General features: G+C 40.5%; 2 protein-coding genes and 1 long non-coding RNA gene across 3 annotated transcripts in view; 2 read left to right on the top strand and 1 right to left on the bottom strand.

The window, feature by feature from the left end:
- The window catches only part of LOC144206617 (uncharacterized), a 36454-nt gene that overhangs the window by 1391 nt on the left and 14965 nt on the right, over positions 1-20098 (top strand). Inside the window, exon 3 of the long non-coding RNA XR_013328404.1 lies at positions 14483-14558. This is a non-coding gene — a long non-coding RNA (uncharacterized LOC144206617). The remainder of the gene's footprint in view (positions 1-14482; positions 14559-20098) is intronic.
- Positions 1613-5272, top strand: LOC144206689 (uncharacterized). The gene is made up of 2 exons (XM_077731790.1): positions 1613-2025; positions 3834-5272. Exons 1-2 carry the CDS (start codon positions 1924-1926, stop codon positions 4410-4412), a joined length of 681 nt encoding a protein of 226 aa, XP_077587916.1. The 5' UTR covers positions 1613-1923; the 3' UTR covers positions 4413-5272.
- Positions 7639-12434, bottom strand: col10a1a (collagen, type X, alpha 1a). Its single transcript, XM_077731900.1, has 3 exons — positions 12141-12434; positions 11784-11929; positions 7639-10120 (listed from the first exon to the last, which is right to left on the bottom strand). The coding sequence occupies exons 2-3, from the start codon at positions 11911-11913 to the stop codon at positions 8286-8288; spliced, it is 1965 nt and encodes a 654-aa protein (XP_077588026.1). The 5' UTR covers positions 11914-11929; positions 12141-12434; the 3' UTR covers positions 7639-8285.

The raw sequence follows: 20098 nt of genomic DNA on the forward strand, positions 1-20098 counted from the left end.
TTTTCTAAATAGTATGCTCTGATGCTGCAAAAATGTGAATATTATAAGTCTACACGCCCCTGTTTGCAGTGTAGTTGGTCATATTTATAGTGTATATTTACACATTTTAAAGGACCATATCAAAACTATTTCTACCATTTAAACAAAAGTTATATTTAATGAGGAGAAAAAACAAGCCAAATAATTCTCCTATTTAATCGTTTATTTTGCACTGGAATTAAGTTTTTTTTTAATAAGGCGGTAGCATGACTAAGACTCATCTTACGTGCGTTCGTATAGATGTGAATCCGTGCGTCAAACCACCCAATCTGAACCAGCTTTGTCCAGCATTCTCCCTCCTTCATAGTTTACATATTCATGCGGCCGCTTGGCGTGAAAATGGCAGCTTTGCATGTCATCACGATAGGACAATAATGAAGTGTGGCCTAGTTCGCCTGCACAGTGGACGTGGGAGGGCGGGAGCAGAAAAGTCACCCTAATCCACTCCTCTGAGCCCTCAATGTGCCGGGTGCCATTTTGGAATGGTTACCATGGAGATGTGGGTCACGTAGCAATGGTAGCTGCTGCCGGCAAAGTCCGAGCGCGGAGGGCTGGCTAGGTCAGGCTGCTGCGTGAACTCATTAGATGTGGGTCACTGGGAATGTCCAGCTGCAACAAGCAGATAAGATGCTTTTATGCAAGATGAGACAAGTTTGGGGCATATGCTATCATACATTTATCATATGTACATAGCTTTAGAGATTGAAATGTCCCAATAGGAAAAGATCTACAATGTGATCTTATATACTCGACAAACTCATTTTTACCCATATCTTGTAAAGTTGATGTTATTTTCAATCAAAATTTGTGTGGTTTTCATATACATGTGGTTGTTTCAGATATAATTTAAGTTTCTATGTTTGTTCATTTTCTGTACCAATAATCCTCACAAGGGTGATCAAAATGCCAGATCCTATCCCAGCTCACAATGGGAAAAAGATAGACCATACTCTGAAAAGGTCAACAGATATATGTGATATACTGATTTAGGCCTGTATGTTTATATATGTACAATACTATAAATACAAAGAGAAGTTCTGCAAAAAAATGTCACTACATAGTTTGCTACATAGATTTTAGTTCAGGCTTTGACCCCTGACCTAATGGAAAGTCAGTACTTAAGTGAGTGGGTACATCTAGTGTTAAAACTGAGAAGTGTAACAAAATGTAGACTGAATTCAAACTTTTTGCGTGGGCCATATGCATTGATATATTCACAATTTGCAGAAGGCCAATAAAAAAAACTAGTCTGGGTTCTGTGGTTTTGACACCACTGATGTCCCAACCCATCTGAAACACTAGTTTTAGTAATAGTAGTAGCATCAGCCTAGATCGTTTAGTGTGACTACTGGGCTGCGAAGCCACGGTTAAAATCCTCGGGAAAAAGTGTCCAAACCGGATGCGAAGTCACTCTAAAAGTATAAGTTTGTAGACGTATGTGTGTTAGCCATGTTGTCTTCCCTCCTATTGTCCTCTCGAGCCCCGCTCCAAGATGGCCCCCCCTCTCGCGCGCTCGTCTATCCGCTTTGTGATTGGTCGGCTGTGACGTCAACGCCCGAGCGCCCATTCATCTGCTGCTTTGGGCGTTGTACTCCGGCGCATCTCATTCGCGGCGGGGCCAATTTCTCCGCTTCCCAAACTCCTCGCGACCTACACACAAAAAAAGGAGAGAGAGCGAATCGAGATTTCGTCTGCGATTTTTTTTTCTCTCTCCCGCCGCATTTCTCGCACGTTTACGGCTAAAAGCTTCACCGCAGCTTTTATTGCCCTCGCTAGGAGAAGTAGGACATCGCCGCGTTTTGATTGTTTCGAGAGGCGAGCAAAAAGCGTCCGCGGTTCTTTGTTCATTCATTGCATCGCTCGGGTTCCCTTTGTTGAACCAGCATGGGAGCACAAATCTCCAAAAACGCCGGAAAGGAAGAAGCTGCGGTGGAGAAACCCGGCGAGGCTGCAGCTTCTCCTGCAGCTGCCAAGACTAACGGACAGGTAAGGTTCATTTTGAATTATTTAAAGCCTTAATTGTGATGGGGGGCAATGTGTTGCATCAATGGCGTGCTCCATGTTGGGCTCGCCGGTATCAGGAGAAAGTGGCCACCACATTGCTCATTTCACCCACTTTTGTCATAGGCATTTTAACGCCACTCGTCATTAAAACACTATATACACCCTGATGAGCAATTATTGTGACTATAATTGGCCTATTTAAAATGAAAATCCAAATAAGGCTTAATTGCTTTTTAATTGATCGCCCCCCAAGGGGCTTGGTGGTTTATTAAAGCCATCGGAATTTTCTATCTATTTTGTTGTTTAAAATGATTTGCGTGGGGTCTTTCTCTGGTAACATGGCCATTTTTTTATCCACGCCACGCCTTTGTTGCCAGATTGAGGGAGAGCCACGTTTTGTTTCCCATTGCTCCCAAAATACTCCAACTGCAATGTTAATTCCTCACCCCGAACGCCAGAATATGCTTTTGATTGGATTTTTAATTGAAGATGAATGTGTTTATTGATTGAAACGAAAAGGAAAAAGCTTAAAACACCTTATTTCGTCGGGCCTCGAACACGTTAGACGGCCACGAACTCCCCCTCAGTGGTGATAACGTGGTACTGCAAGTGAAAAGAAACTCCAGGATCTGTCGTCACTCTCCTAGCAACAGATGTGCTGCGGCTTTACCAGCTTTTTTTCCTATTGGTCGAGAGCAATCGCTATTGGAATTAATTTGCAACGAGCGTGGATGCTAATAATTGTTCATTATCAAAGAGATTTCCTTGGGAAAATGCTAAATATGAACAATAGATTTACCTCTAACTGATTTTATCCTCCATACACCCCAATATATTTAAACATTCAACATTTAAATGATTTCCCCCTGTGGGTATTGATACCGACCTTACCAAAGCATTTCTACCAACATTGGCATTGGCAGATCAATACTCAAAACAGAATCTTAATTCTTGTATTGATTTTGTTGTTTTTAAATCATCAACAAGTCTTTGCCCATTTCAAATTTAGTGTGCACTAGATGATTAACAGCCACTGGTACCCTCCTTAACCTTTACTTAGTGTATATGAAGATTCAGAATCAGAGTATATATGCAGTATATATACATTGCATTAATTTTTTAGGTGGAAAATTCAAAGCATTGCCATATTTGACACTGCTTGCTCATCCCCCTAAAGGCCAACATGCTTTCTCTTACTATATCACAAACCCTGACAATGTTTGTTAAATAGGCTAATCCGTTGTGAAGGGATCATGATTTTCCTTTTCTGACCTGAGTGACCCCAAATTTTCTCCATGTTAGTCTGTTGAAGCAATACATGTGATGGCAGAGTGCAGGCACCAATTTTCCATAAATTATCAGCTTTGAGGCCCGTTGTTTATTTGATTTAATAATAAGGCTTGGGACTTTGGAACGGCAAACATTACTCATTGGCCATTATCCCATAATTTATAAGCTACTAATGTATATGGTCACAAGTCCACTTCAGTTACTGTCATTTAGAGTCTATTTGTATTCAGTTTGTGGCTATTGGCATTTGTTTCTGACTTTTGCAAAGTGGCTAGAGTATGCAAATTCTTTCACTTCCTGGCCACTGTACAACAGACCCCCCCCAGTCAACTGAAAACAATGTCATCAGTTCAGGCAATAATAAATGGCCCTGTTTGACATATTGCATCAAAAACATTTGACAATTAATTCAACCGCTTTTGAGTAGATGTCGATTTTTTTTTTTAGTATACACTAGAGTTATTGTCATCCCGTTGAACTCTTCTAATTTTCCCTCTCAGGAGAACGGCCACGCCAAAAGCAACGGCGACGCCTCCCCGGCAGCCGAAGAGGCCAACAAGGCCGACGTGCAAGCCAACGGAAGCACTCCTACCCAGGAGGCGCCCAAGGAGGACGGCGACAAGGCGGAAGAAGCCGAGAAGGAACCCGCCGCCGCCACAAATGGCGAGGCGGCCGCCAAGCCCGAAGAAGTGGCAGAAGACAGCAAGCAAAAGAAGAAACGCTTCTCCTTCAAGAAGCCCTCTTTCAAGCTGAGTGGCTTCTCTTTCAAGAAAACCAAGAAGGAGTCCGAAGAAGAGGAGAAGGCCGAGGGCGAAAAGGCAGAAGGGGAGAAGGCGGCGGCGACCCAAGAAGAGGGTGCCGCGGCAGCCGTGGAAGAGGAGAAGGCCGGAGGGGAGGAAGCGCCGGCAAAGGAGGAGGTCAAAGAGGAAGTCAAGGAAGAGGCCGTGCCCGAAGAACCCAAAGCCGAGGAAGTGGCCAATGAGGAGAAACCAGCAGAAGCTTCTTCACCAGCCGAACCCGAGGCTGCCGCCGCGGCCACCAGTCCAGAGGCCCCGGAGACCCCCGCCCCTGCCGAATAATCCTACTGAAGAATACCCTGGAATGAAGGAGGCCCAAGGAAGCCCATCTGAAAGAATGCGAGGACTGAAACCAAGGATTTTCTTTCTCTTTATCAATTTTTTTTCCTCTTTATTTTCTTCTACATTTCATCCATAATGACTGCAAGGTGGGTTCTGGGAGGAGCCTGTACTTGCATTTGTGGGTGAATGTGCGACTGTGAGAGTGAATGGGTTTTTGTTTTTTTGTTCTTTTGTTTTTTTTTTTTCTTTACATGCTGACATATTTAACTCAAGTATTTGGTGCTGGGCTAATTGGATGTAGCAGCTAAAGCTGTGCAATGTGCTGTGCAGCGAAACAAATAAAAGGGAACAAAAAAAAAAGCCCTCAGCCGAGTCTTAAAAACAAAATGTCGTCGTTTACAACTTTTGGACCACAAGAGTTCCGCCCTCCGCGGAACTCCATTTCTTCACCATTCCAAACAATAACATAGGTGCTCATCACTTTCTCCTCTGCCGTTTTAGAGTATGCCATTTCCTAACTGTAGTAATGCACGTTGTATAGACTTTGATATTGCTGGTTTTATGACTGAATTGTACCTAAATGACATTTTTAACCCATTGTAAATGACTGTTTTCTTGTTTTTTTTTCACCATTTGTAAGACTGAATAAAACTGGGAGATGTTTTAAGCAAAAACAAAACAAAAAAAACTGATCAAGCTGTGATTATTATATAACACTTCATCTCTAGACTAGTACATTTTAGATAGGATTTCCCCCCTTCTTTTGTACATAAAGATTGAATGTAACATTGGCAACAACATGGTATTTAGGTGTTGACTTTCTGTGAGCACTGAAGAATAAAGGAAAGTGAATTGGCGCACTCCGTTTGTTTGTGTTTGTTGACGTCTCTTGAGTCTAATTTGGTGCTTTCGCTCACTATATTTCCTAACATATCATCCCGAAATCCTTGTGAGGATCCATGGTACAGAAAATGAACGAATAACTGTCTGTCTGGTATTTGCGTCTTGATGTCTGCTTTTCATATTTTTAACAAATGACTTCTTTCAATAATATTTTCAGCTTTCCTGCAGCATGTAGTTCAAATCAAAGCATTCTTCTTACTTATACCTTTGAAAAATTTATATAAGTTTTTATTTTTTCAATCTAGGTTGTTCTGTACAAGATATGGCAGACATATCTAGTATATACACTGGAATTTAAACATGTAACTTTAGAATTACCTTTGCATGCTCCAGAGTCTGGATATTTTTTGTCAATAGCAGAAGAAATATCCGAAAGCACGTGTGTGCTATTGCAGGCTGAAGGCTGTCGGATCTTAGCTCTAACCCGTCACCTAGTGGCCATTCATAACCTACAGGCAACAATAATTCTGCACTGCCCTCTACTGGCAAATTACACACGTAATCTACTGTATATAATCATCGACAGGTTAACAGATTATTATAAATGTCATAAGAAATCAATCTATAATCACTATGATACAAACTTGGCACAGAATTTGACAATAACAGAATATTTTGTATGGCTGCACTCTAATGTGGTTATTGTGTCATATCAGCTCAATTCTTATTGTAGGGGAAATATATAACCAATTTGTCAGAGGTTTTTGTAGGTAAAGTATGCAGTAAAAGCTGCAATTCTATAATCATGAGAGTTTTAAAATTTAATATACTGTAGGTAACAGTTTGCCTTGACTTTATCAAGATCAAGGAGGATAAACACGTTGATAGGGGAGTTACCTTTTACGTTTTTTTTTTATTTTACTGCATCAAGTAGTATATGATTATACGTTTTTTACATTTTTCCCTCAGTAAGAATAACACAATTATGCAGCACTCATTTATAAGTCTAAACTATACTTTTGGATGTAGTATCATAAATCACAGCGTCTGGGGTGTGAACCTTTTTTTGTTTAGTGGAACGTCTGTGGTTGCGGAGAAATTTGTCACCGTCTTGTCAAGGTTGGCATTTGTGTATAATGAATTGATATAAATATGCGCCCCCCAAAAAAGAGTGTTTTTGAAAATTGCAGGAAATGACTTCCGGCGTGTTTGTGTCTACCCACAGCACACACCCAAACTTCCCACGTAGTATCCACTTCCTCTGCTGTGGCCTTAAACCCAGCTGTGGGATGGCCACAAAAAGCAGGATGTGCTTTTTACATCATATTTTTGTTTGTGCTGTTTTGGGCTGCACAAAGGCCAACTGACTTTTGATAAACACTAATCTCGAGGTCAGGTCTGCACCCAAAATGTTAGTGAACTATGAAATGTAGGCATCGTACATTCCAGCCAATTTAAATAGTTGCAAATGTACTGATGCGGCTTGTGGGAAAAACCAAAAGTTAAAGCCATGTCTGCTCCTGTCTTGTCTAGAGTGCACCGAGCGACCACAGTGTCTCGTCAGTTTACAACAGCCAATTTTCTTCCTTTTTTGGTTCCCCAAAGGGATTGGGGGAGGCTAGGCTACATCAAACAAGTCTCATACCGCAGGAAGACATAGTGGCTTTTGTAAATTTACACAACTGAAATGAACTCCTACTTTTAGTTCAGTGCAACTCGAGTATTTACAGCCCTTCACTCTGCATTGTGTGCAGTTATTTTTCCCTTCATAATTCACAGGGATCGCGGGTTTTTACCCCTTATTTCAATTAGGAAGACATTTTTTTGACCCTATGATAAATATAAACAGGAATAATTACTGTCCACCACGTTTTTACAGCTGCTAATAAATACTTTTTTCCAAGGAGAGATGATATGAAAGTATTTTAAATTCATACTTTATAGTGCAAATTCTTCCATGCATCAAGGTATCAAGTCTCTTGAATTGATCTGCCTAATTCCATTATACATACTTAATATTTCAAAACTCTCAGATTATGTTAATTGACAAATTATCATTCAATTTGCCTTGCACAAATATTCTTGCAGTCCAAAACATTTTTTAGATACATTAGAAATATAGTAACATGGTAAATCAATTCAACTGGCTAATGTGATTTACAATGATGTCATTTTTTAATCTATCTTTCAAACTTTTATCTTTCATTAATTCTGAAACATTCTCTATTAATTCTTCACAATGCACATTCAAAACTAAATAATATTTTTAATTCTTATTTATCTTAAATTTGCCATCCACAATATTTAAGGTAATATGAGAAAATGTCAATATGTACAGTATACCCTAGTTAGAAAATGAAATAGTTCTTCGGAGACAGAAAGATATTGTTAAGACATCTTTTTATTGTGTCAATAATGCTTTACATGACATAATGCATTTTCAGGGATATAAAATGGCACTTGCATTGCTCATATGACAATATTCCGGTTAGTACTTGTTTTTATTCCTCACGGTCAATTTGACCACTTTCCCATTTCACAATATTCAAGTCATATACAGAAAACCGTTACAACAGAAAGTGTTGATGTACTTTGTCTTGTTTTTTAATAAGATTACTGGGCTTTGGGGCAAGAAACATATACATACAACAACAACAAAAATCGAGGTTGTGCAAAAAAAAAAAAAACAGACAAACAGTCAGAGTCTTTATAAAGGTGTGGAAAAGAAAAGAGTGAAGAAAAAAAAAGACACAACACAGATATAAAACCTCGGGTTCACATGCTGTCTCCATTCCAAAAAGAATCCTGCTGGCCATGTGGTGAATTGCTTTCTCCATCCCTGATCTCCTGTTAACATAAATTAGATTTTTCCTTCTTCTAAGCACCTAGTTGTTGTGGAAAATTTCAAGTCGACATGCTTCCATTGCTCAAAGACAAGAGTCGACAGTTGGGTTGACACTTGGTTGGAGCAATAGAGAGCACATATAGTTGGTTGGCTGTTGGCTTTTCGCGTTCTCGGTGACCGACTTATCACGTGGAGGCGATCAGGAAGCCGGAGAAAGAGCAGTGCACGTTCTCGGCGGCAAAGACTCCATTGGCCTCCTCGTCGGGGATCTGGACGTATACGGTGTCTTGCTCGTTCAGCAGAAGCACAGCGCTACCGGACATCTGGTCGAGGAAGCCCTTGTTGTACTCATCGTAGGAGAACATGACGGGCTGGTCGTTCTTGTACAGGGCCACCAGGGCATGGGCGCCGTTCACGTGGATGCTGTAGGAGAAGTAGTAAACTCCGGGCACCTGGCAGGTGAAGATGCCGGACTCGGGGTCATAGTGGCTCTCGGCGTTGTAGACGATGTGGTCGAATTTGATGGGGCTGCCAGAGGCTGGGTAGGGGGTGGTCAGGGCTGCTGTGAAAGCAGACATGGGGGCCTTGACCATCATCTCGGTCATTCCCATTCCCATACCCTTCTCAAAGACCACCTCGCCGGGAGGTCCGGGAAGACCGGGGGGACCAACTGGGCCGGGTTGTCCATCAATACCACTCTCACCGGGAAGACCGGGGGCACCCTGAGGTCCAGGTACGCCTTTGGCGGTCTGGCCGGCGGGGCCGGGAGCTCCGGGGAGACCGGGGTGTCCCTTGTGACCGGGAGTACCAGCGGGACCCTGAGGTCCAGAAGGTCCACGAGAACCAGTGGCTCCAGTAGCACCAACGGCACCAGACTCTCCAGCGCGGCCGGGCAGACCTTTGGGTCCGGCGGGTCCGGGAATACCTGGGGCTCCTGGGGTACCAGGGGCACCGAGATGACCCTTCTCACCAGTGGCTCCGGTGGCTCCTCTGGATCCAGCGGGGCCAGCTGGGCCGGGGTAACCCTGCTTTCCCTGGAATCCTTGTGCTCCTACATCTCCCTTGTTGCCCTTGGCTCCTGGAGCTCCAGTTGGGCCGGAGTCGCCTTTGGGACCGGTTGCGCCGGTCTCACCTGGGAAACCTCTAACACCTGCTGGGCCCATGGGGCCAGTAGCTCCAGTGGCACCGGTGGCACCGGTGTATCCGGTAGGACCTTGCTCACCCTTCTGGCCAGTGGCACCTGGGCTGCCAGTAAATCCTCTCTCTCCCTTCTCTCCATTGGCACCTGGCTTTCCGTATCCTGGGGTTCCTGGGGCTCCGGTGGGGCCGGCGGGTCCCTGGTGTCCCTTAGGGCCAACGGCACCGGGCAGACCTGGTGCGCCATTCTCACCGGGCTTGCCGGCAAAGCCTACACCGGGAGCACCGGTGTGTCCTTTGGGTCCCATGGGTCCAGTGGCGCCAGGGGCACCATCTCTACCGGGGCTTCCTGACTTTCCTGGCTCACCGGGCATACCTGACTTTCCTGGCTTGCCAACTGCAGACTGGCCTGGAGCTCCAGTAGGTCCCATTGGTCCGGTGTGGCCTGTGGCGCCCTGGGGTCCTTGGATTCCCATACCTCTCTCACCCTTGGGACCTGGCAGGCCAGGAACACCGGGGTGTCCTTTCAGACCGGGCTCTCCTCTTGGGCCCATTGATCCAGGGAGACCAGTAGCTCCGGGTTTGCCAGTAGAAGAGATGCCGGCGGGTCCAGGGCTTCCTGAAGAACCGGGAGCTCCTCTGGGTCCTTGGGCTCCGGGGGCACCGGTGTGTCCTTTCTCACCGGGTGCTCCGGGAATACCGGGTTTGCCGGGTCCGCCGGGGGTTCCAGATTTGCCAGTGATAGAACGGCCAGGAGCTCCAGGAGGTCCGGGAGGTCCGTGGGGTCCGGGGTAGCCGACTCCGCTCTTTCCTTCGGGTCCAGGGGGTCCAGGGGGACCCGCGGGACCAGACTCACCTGGAATACCAGGCTCACCTGCCACCACTGTAAACAAAAGAAGAAGAAAAAAGAACCAAAACAAAACAAAAAAAGTCAAGATCAGTAATAAGAAATGAAGAAACAAACTGTATTGTTGTAGTCAAGTCAACATACAAAGTTTGGAGACATTAAATTGTAACTAGATGCCTTATTTAGTAGCAGTACTAAAAATAGAGGAATGGACTACATTCACGGCTATGGAACTAAACTACAAACAGGTTTATGAGACCATGACAAAGTTAGGCAACATTTTGCTGACAGGAAATACTGCACATATTTTATTTGTAGTGTCCTTGTAGCTATGTTGAGCTATATGTCTGTGTGTGTGTGTGTGTATATGTATAATATATACTGTAATTTGTGAAACATTTTGAGCATAGATTTGAGATCGAGTATCATTTATCTGAAAAATGTAAGTGTGGAAATCACTTTTTCCGCATTTAAATGTTTTGCTAGTATATTTGATACACATATGTACTCCTATGAAGGATGTCTTATTTATTTCCTTAGTTGGCCCTTTGAAAAAGTCAATCAATTGAGAACAGATGAGTATGTTGATATCATAGAAGTAAATGGCTGATGGCAGCAATTGAATTCATTTAGTCTTATTAGTTGTAGTCTTCAAAAAATGAATGCACAAATGAACAAATGCTACTGGCATAGACCACACTTGTCAAATGCTTTTAATCAGCAGTCTGCATAATGGGGAGTGCTGCTTTTTATATGATGTGCATGGCTTAATTTCTGCCCCTTTTAATGTGGTCGGAATAAAGCCTGGCAGATGTGTTCTGTTCCCTGGGTGCCACGCCCAGAAAAACAAACCACAGTGCTGCTGCTGCTGCTGCTGGCAAACTGGGCTCTCATTTGCCAAGGCCAAAATAGCAGCTAAACAAGCTGCTGTGCCATGATCAGGAAAGGGTCATTTCTCCTTCTTTGAACCTTCTGTCCACAATTATGCATCTGCATTTTGCCTAGAGTTGTGTACAGCAGGTGCAAAAAAATAGAAATGAAAGTTACCTGGATTACAATTTTCTGATCATGGCTCATTGCAGTTCAAATTTCGAAATATGGATGTCCAATCCATTTTGACTAGAGCTGGCTGGCAGTAATAGCTTACAGTTAAAATAGATTGGACAGCCAATGCCATCAATGACAGTAAATTAGTTTTTCAAATGACCTGTCAAAAGCGTTCCTGGCCTAAAATATTTATCATAACCAATATGTATTATATCTTGCTAGGAGGATTTACATTTACAAAATTACAACAAATGATTTAGGTAAATATTTACACTAAATATGGTAAAAATCACGATTATAACTGTGCTGTATAAATCTTTTTATAATTTGTAATGATATCCCTTGGTTTAAAATTCATCACTATTTTCCTGAATAAGCCTTCCCTAATGTCTTTCAGAGATGTAAATTAGAATAACTATCTTATCATATTTTTCCTAATTTAGTGATAGTTAGCCATTCTAATGTAATCGTATTGATGACCTGCAAACATTTTTTCTCAATAGGCTTTCTCTCAAAAATGCCATCCTGCATTTAAAAAAACAAAACGATTCTAACCTTTCCATCATATCCATAAAGATAAACAGAAATAAAAGCTACAACTGTAAGTTTTATATCTAAAGCAAAGTGAGACATGGTTAGCCATTTTCCTTACCTTGGCCCTTAACGTGATAAGGCTCGTATTGGGGGGCGGCCTTCACCACTTTCTTGACCACGTAGCTTTTGCCGTGGCCTGCGACCAGGGCGCCCATAAGGAGGACGATGCATGCGACGCGGATGTCCATTTTCTTTGGTCAAAATCTGCAAGTGATCAAATTAAGATTAAGAAAACAAAATACCAACAAACAAAAAAAAACTTGCACATCACTTGTATTGCAGCTAGAAAAAAACTGTTGACCCTTTGTGATCCCCCCAAGTTGAGCATTACCCCAACAATACTACATTAACACAGATCCAAGAAAGAGGCTGGCTAAAGCAAATGCATCCCTAAAACAAATAAGTAAACACTTACCGAGACCAAATTTTAAGGGTAAAACCGAAAAGAATCTCCTCAGCACCAGTGGGCTTCTGGCGCTTCTGTATATCCTTTGGCTTGGAGCACAACTGAGGATATGCTGCTTTCCCCAGTAAACTTGCGAGTATTTATACCATATTGGCGCATAAGCATCATTACAACACACAGAAAAAATAGTAAGAAAAAAAAGCCCCCACTATGCAAGTACCTCCCTCCTCAAGAAAGTAGAGCTGTAATTAGCAGGCAGGTCTGCCCAAAAACGGGCCTGTCGCATCAGGGTGCCTCCTCATTTTGAAAAAAAAAGACAAGTACATGATGATTATCACTTTTTTGTTTCTAAGAAATTCTTCTTTTGAACCTTGATGACAATGCACAAAGAGCCACAGTGTTTATGGCAGGTTTTTAAGTTTTATGATACTTTTTAAAAAAAATCTTAATCAGCAATTTGACCTTTTCATTGAGCCCTTTATCTTGTTTAATTTTTTTTTTGCTGTTTATATCGGTTCATTCTTTGATACTTCAAATATTTATTTCATGTATTTTGTTCTTATTTTATTGGGTTTTTTTGCTCCCTTGTAGTATAAATTTATTTGTATTTCACTTTGTGGCAGTCCCATAGCAAAAAGACTGATAAACAGTGAAAATATGTTCCATTATAATCATATATTCATCTCTTAAAAAAATGATCTTGAAGTTTGATTAGTTGTTTTTTAACAATTGTTATAATTGATCAAGTCATCCATTTGATATCCATAACTCTCAGCCTAATAAGGCTCTATCACATTTAATTTTGTTTTATTTCCTCAAAATTGCATTTCTAAAGCATTATTTTTGGTTGTTTATATGTCATTTAAGCTCATGATTCTAAATTTCTAAACCCCATTTTGATTCTTCACACGCTATTTTATTGATGTACATCTCACGTTTTAATGACTTTCCTCACAAATATTTAATGAGTTTTCTTTTTATTTGTCCACTTGCATTAATGATTTCCCCCCCCCCTCCTAGAGTTCATGTTTACCGGACTCCCGCTGTATAAATACACCAATGTCCGAAAATACTAGCCACGAATCTCTTAGAAAATAAAAGACAGCTCCAAATTAGTAGCGGCCCGTTTGTTTATCCACAAAGCCAACATTTACTATATATACACAGGGTCTGCAACATTTATTTCAAGAAACTCTCTGACTGTCTGGACTCATTGGGGCCTGTCATACAAAATATATTATTTTTATATAGTAATAATGAACCATTTTAACTTTCACATGCATGCAGATGTATTCATATTTAATGTACATTTGTTTAAATCCTGGGAATAGGCTTGTCAAATATAATTCTTGCTCTCTTTGGCGTAGTAGCCACGTTATCCACAAGAAGGCAGCAAAAGCAGAAATAGGGTTTCTGTCATAAATTGAGAGTCCAGATGAAATCAAAATAGGAAAATAAGTCATGTATTACTCAAGATACCCTATTTAATTAATTCACTTTCACATGGACCCTCCAAATATACTTTGTGCATAGATAGTTCAACTAAATTAGCCGCTTTTACTGAAGTATCCGCCCAAATAACCAGATTTTACACATCCATACAAAATAAGATACACAATGACCGGGTAGACTAAGTAACTTTGATACAAAGACACTTCAAATTGAACATGTTTTATACAAAGACTCCCAAAAATAAGCCACTTTCCCACATTGTGAGCCCAGGAAAAAAAGCCTTTCTTACACAAACATCACTCAAAATGTGCCACTTTTATGTATTGATTTGTGTGAAATAAGACATTTGAACACAGAGACCCTCTGAAATATTTGGCCTTTTTTTGCAGCAACCACTTCAAATAGGCCAGTTTAATAGAGAGACCCCTTCAAATAAGGCACAAATGCAGTGCAAAATTGCACAGGGAATCCTGGAAAAACTCCCTTCTGCTAAATAGGAAACCAGTTTATTGCTCTTAATCAAAACAAAGGTCTAAACCAGGGGTGGGCAAACAGGTCCTTGACGGCCACTGTTTTTGTTGTAACCAATCCTGCAAAGACACTTTAACCAATGAGATTTCTGCAGAAAACAAAAAGCATCTGACTGCAATCCACTCATTGCACCTGTTGGTGAAAAGGTGTTCTCTTTATGGGATGGAATGAAAACCCCTTTGTGGAATAGTTTTCCCACTCTTAGTCTAAACTAAAGGTTTTTACAGGCCCAAAATGGACAAACAATTTGGTTGACTTTGCAAAATCAGCCACTTTTTAACAGGAACAGCTTCAAGTAAACTGTTTTTAGGAACACGATTAGGTATATATTGTACTTTTCTTATAACTACTATATTTTTATTTTCCAGGTAAAAGAACTATGGGGGCGGTTTTCTTCATCTTGTTGACTCCATGTTGGTTGCTGTTCAAGAGTTCAACTAAAAGGTGAGTCAAAGTATGATTTTTGTCTATTTTGAGGGTTGATATCGCCGCTGCGAGGGGAAAAAAAGCCAGTGTGAGTTGGTGGGGGGAAACGCCTTCAATTACAGCCTCATTTCTGGCGCTTTGCAGTGTTGTGTTTCTTGCCGCCGTATTATCTTCGTTGGTCCTCGCTGTGCTTTGACACAGTCCAGCTGTAATTTCTCCATTTTGGAGCGCCGCCGCATAGGAAATGTCCACACCCAAATAATCACATGTTCTAAAACACACAAGTGACCATAAATGATGCGTGTAGACTTTTCCGCGAGATGGCTAATCTATTTAGAGTGCATGCCCCTCCGCCCCTGCCCGACTTCCCCACTTGTTCTCATGGCTTTCGACATGGCGTGCGTTTACATGACAGCCATCTTTCTTCAGCGGCTTAATTAAAGATTCTCCGACAGTTTTGTTTACGTAAATGAGGGCGCATTATCCGCAATTTTGACAAATAGCTACCTTGCTGACGTACAGTAGGGGTCACATGGCATCGGCTAGATCTAGATCGAAATTAAATACTAAAACCGACTAACGTAACAATAAATTCCTGGTCGGACCCCCAAATTGGACATGGGTGGGTAGGTATTTATAAAGAAACACACAAAAATGTGCTGTGTTACTTAATTGCTACTCATCAGTTTTCTTTTTGAGTTCTGAGGAAAAAAAAAACAATTTTCCAGCAGAAAGCTGTATTTCTGTTTGCCTAAAAAAAAAAAAAAACATTAAACACTATCACCCCCACCCCTTAAGCCACCATTTTTTTATATGTACTGTTTTAAAATAGTTGAAATGACAGAGAAGCAAAGGGTGGAGCAAGGATTTGAAAAAGTAAAAAAAAAAAAAAAAGAAAGAACCCCTTCTGCGTGTTTATTTATGCGTTCAAACACGGCAATGGAAGTTGTCCGTTTTTAGGCCTTTTAAACATTTTTTTTTCAAGCTGAAAAAACAACAACAATCCGCATTTGCATGCCCCAGTCAGTCTCCAAAGGGACTTTTATGCTGAGATGTGCAACCCGAATAGAATTAAATGTCCAACTTGTTTTTTACCCGTCGTCCGCATTTATTTTTCCGAGCAAACAAGGTGGTTCCTTGAAGAAGAAAAAAGAGAGGGGAAGAGTGTTGAGAATGTACATGGCCGAGCTCACTCAGCACAGGTCATTACCAGAGCAAAGGTCTTTTCATGTGGTCTTTAGGCTTCATTGTGAAGAAGCACAATAGACTAGGTTTGAAGGACAGATAAAGGCTTGTAAGACCATCTCCATACAGTGTCCACTTACATGTTTTGTGACTAAAACCATTCAGGAAACATCCTACAGTGCCACATGAGATTACACTTTTAAAAGGATTTTAGTATAAACTTTAGAATACACGAAATTGGTGGTGCTACTCCACAAAGTGCGTTTTCCAGGTAAAAAAAACACAAATAAGTAATATAAAAATATAAAAAGTCACATGCTGGCAAGGTGAATTCTAAAATATTGTGCAATCTAATATATTGCACATTGTTATTGCACAAGTGCACATTAGAATTTATGCAATATGGCATCAATGTTAACTCATTGGCTACCAATGACACTGATGGATGTCCAATCCATTTTAATTGGAGGAGCTTGCAGAGAATCATTACAAGTTTTATAGCATAAAAAAGTAACAGATGATAATATAATGTTTTTTTATGGATTAGATTAAAGTGCAAGAAAACACTTTTTAAATCTTTTGGTATTTCATTATACAAATAATGAATTTTCTAGATAGAGTATGATGGAGAAAATATTTTTTTAAGAAGAGAAAAAATGACACTTAGTGCCATTTAGTGATGTCACAGTGATAATGGGTATTATTGACATCAAGTGAGAAAACAGGAATACTCAGTTGATTGGCTAAAATAATACAAGCATTGATCAAATTTCTGCCCCCACTTACAATAGTACTACCCATTAGAAATTTACAGCAGAAAGATGATTGGATGCCATGAGTAAAATTACTTTACGAGTAGAAGTATCAAGTCAGTCAGCAACTTGGGAGGTTGCAACGTATGTGTGGCGATTTTAAGCCCTGTGGAAAGATAACAGGCTCCTCGAAGGAAAGGCTCTCTCGCCTTTTGGGTCCTGTTTTGGAGCGCTCCATTGCACAGGAATGGATGTTTCTGGTTTCTTGTCGCCGGGCTGACCAAGGCGCAACCCACACCCAGGAGGCACATATAATTGTCGGTTGATGTAAGAGGCTCGACCAAAACCTAATCACGTGAGCCCAGTTACGGCTAAAGATACACGCTCTGTCACAAATTTAATGTTTCAATAAACTCTGTGGACCGCTAAAAGCTACTTTACACTTTATGAATGGCACACTTGACAGGGGCCCTGGCAAAATTACAGGCTCCCGGACACAAGCGTGGACCCGACCGAATGAGGCCGGAAGTGTTCAAAAGGCCTTAAAAATGGCGGAGGTGGTGATATGTGGGAGGTCAATCTCTTTGGGGGAGCTGAGGAAAGGAAAGTACTTTTGAGTTTTTCATTCAAGGCAGGCTCTCTTCAAGAAAGCTTGAAAAAGGACAAAATTGTTTGTGGATGGTGCTATGGTTTCTATAGTGTAGAAAGATTCCATATTAGGCATTGCCTATAGTACCTTGGTAGGAATGTAGAGTAGGCTCATAGTTCTAAAATTGAAGGTTCAATTCCTGGGGAGTTTTGACCTCCCTGTGTGGAATTTTCTGGTTCTAATCGTGCCTATGTGGGTTTTCTTCAGGTAGACCAGTTATTGGCTACCACTTCTGGGTGCCCACCATTGGCTGGGATAGATTCTAGCGCCCGAGTGACCCTTGTCAAGATAAGCGGAAGAGAAAATGAATGACTAAATGATGTTTTCTAAAATCGTAGTTTTGTTTTTTTGAGCCTGATCGTTTGAATGAAAGTTTCATAGAAGTAAGGTATTGAGTAGAATATATCTATATCTATTTCTATATCAGGAAAATACTGTTTAAATTCAGTTTTAAAATGAATGAATGCACTTTATTTTTAAATTGAACGTTCAAATTGGAGAAAAAGCCTTTTGTTCAGTTCACTTTTTCTAAACTGTATTCAATTGAGGACAAAGCAGAACTTACAATAGAATTTATGTTACACTGCTATAAAGAAAAAGAAAATCCCCTTACCTCGTAAATAGCCTGTTTTAATGTTGTAATACATATATTCTATCTGGCATTTTAGTATTTTTGAGGGCCAATTGTGCATATATTAGTATTTGGCGTTACTAACCAAACAGAACCGCCCTCATATTGGCCTTTGCTTACTCTACAAGCAATCTAATTAATGACTCATTTGACTTGTGGTTTTTCCTAAATGATTGACTCCCTATCGTAAATTGCTAACTGAGAGATTCACCAGAGAAGCACGCTGGCGATGAGAAAGTCACTTTGGAAACTCCCAACTTTTAATTCAGCATTTTTGTCCAAATCCCAAAGTCCAAACGGGATGAAAATAGAGCCGCATGACGGCAGACGTCGCTCGCCGGTCGAGCTTATCGCCACCGTGATGATAAGTTTTGTTGCCACGCCGGCGCTTGTGCCAAGTTTATTCCGGCAAGCGTCTGACTCAGCTGCTTAGGCTAGAAAATATCAGATTTGCAGCAGCCAGAGACTCGTTTAACTAAAAATACCACCACTTTTGCTCATATAATACTTAAAAAGAAGTCTGCGTGTGGCTACGAGAAATGTAAAAAAAAAAAAAGGGGAGTTGTCTTTTCCTTGATGGCTTCCAGAAGGGATTTGATGGAAATGATGGGATGCTGATGCTGTGGCTTATCTTGCTTCACTTGAACACCTCCGCCAGATTTACCGCTGACATTTACTTCCAACAAGCTTTTGAAGCCAATATTCTTAAATCACGGCCGTCCTTGCATAATCTTGCACTGTGAGATCCAATTGTTTACACGTACGTAGTTCCATTTAAAGTATTTATTTCATCTTCAAGAACTCAGCGTTTTTAAAATCCATAGGTACATTTGTTCTTTATTTTTAGGATTACTTCTTTAAAAGCATTGCTTACATTTAATGGATACAATACCATAGTTGTATTATTTAAATATTATTGACATTGAGGGACATAAATGTATATCTTACAGTTATTTATGTGAAGAATCCAAAATGTTCTCAATCAAGTTACGTTTTTTGAACTTTCAGATCCTTTTTTTAATGCAAAAAAATACTGTACTCGCCATTTGTGCTTGTTTTATATTGAAATATCAACAAACAATAACATAGGATAAAAAGCAGGTAAGTTGCCATTTTTATAAAACAAAGTTGCATTTTTTTTACTTAGGAGATGACTACTATAATTAAAATATTGTGTAATTAGTAACAGCATAATAAATAGGTAAGCTGTGGAGGAAAAAAACAATACTAGAACAGTTTAAAAAATAAATAGTACTTTCCCTGTTTTATGGGTATTACTATAGTTATGACAGTACTTGAGAAATGTATTTGTAGGACTCTACTATTTCATATTCTAAAAAGGGTGTGGCAGCCTTACAAAAATGTTCACCTTTAATTATCCACGTCTTATCTTTCAAAAGTCTTTGTCTCAAATTAAAACAAACATAATTGAATCACATAGTTCTCTAAATGTTAGAAAATCCCTTATAAAAATGTCAGTAGGTGATTGCTCCTTGCGGGATTCTTTTAAAGTCAAACAAAAACCACTTCAATTGGTTTTTGGTGCTTAAGTGTAGGTCGGATTGGCGTCTTGTATTTTGGGATAATGACTAATCGGCAACATCAAATTTCACGGTTTGACTGTCAGGCAACATCAAACTTTTTTTCATATACTCGGCAATGACCCAAAAATGCCAGCAAAGTGCTGTCTTCTGCTTTCTGGATTTTTTGGGGGGCATTCATGAACTTTAAAGGCCTCAACAAATCGAGTAATCCATGCAGAAAATGCAGAAATATGAAATTCATGGATAAAATTGCTGTCTTAAGAAACTAAATGCAACAATAGCGATATATCCATTTGAATTTGACATGCTGCCAATGGCAGGCAATGATATAAAAACCTCATTTAAGGCTTCAAAGTACCCTTTTAAAACCCAGTTCAGCTTTTCCAATTAGAGTTTCAAATGATAGCTTCAAAGTGGGCTTTAAAAATACAGTTTTCACTCATCTTGATATGATTTATTTATGCACTGTTTATATTTGATGGCGTAGTAATTACATTTTGACGTTGTTAGATTTCAAGTGGACCCCAAAAATGTTATTTACAGCTTATTTTTTTTCCAAAATAATATGCCTACATTGTCCTCAAAACCTGGGTTGACAACAATTTGAGTGGATTTTTGCAACAATACTTTCTATTTACGTTACGGTGCATTGTTCAATTGGGATTTATGGCGACTCCCGTCACCTCTCAAGGTACTACATCGTTAACGCTTCACCGCACAGTTTTGCAGAGCCCGGCGTTGTCTTCGCGTTCTAAATTTGCTAAAGGTTTCTACCTCTAAATAAACCTTGGCTACCC

Source organism: Stigmatopora nigra, chromosome 13 (assembly GCF_051989575.1).
Source record: "Stigmatopora nigra isolate UIUO_SnigA chromosome 13, RoL_Snig_1.1, whole genome shotgun sequence".
Taxonomy (NCBI): Eukaryota; Metazoa; Chordata; class Actinopteri; order Syngnathiformes; family Syngnathidae; genus Stigmatopora; species Stigmatopora nigra.

Bases quoted from the DNA above. Each gene is read 5' to 3' on its own strand.
- LOC144206689 (XM_077731790.1), top strand. From the start codon at position 1,924: ATGGGAGCACAAATCTCCAAAAACGCCGGAAAGGAAGAAGCTGCGGTG. The intron at 2,026-3,833 runs GTAAGGTTCATT...TTTCCCTCTCAG, and splicing joins CTGCCAAGACTAACGGACAG to GAGAACGGCCACGCCAAAAG.
- col10a1a (XM_077731900.1), bottom strand. From the start codon at position 11,913: ATGGACATCCGCGTCGCATGCATCGTCCTCCTTATGGGCGCCCTGGTC. The intron at 10,121-11,783 runs GTAAGGAAAATG...TTTTGTTTACAG, and splicing joins TTATCACGTTAAGGGCCAAG to TGGTGGCAGGTGAGCCTGGT.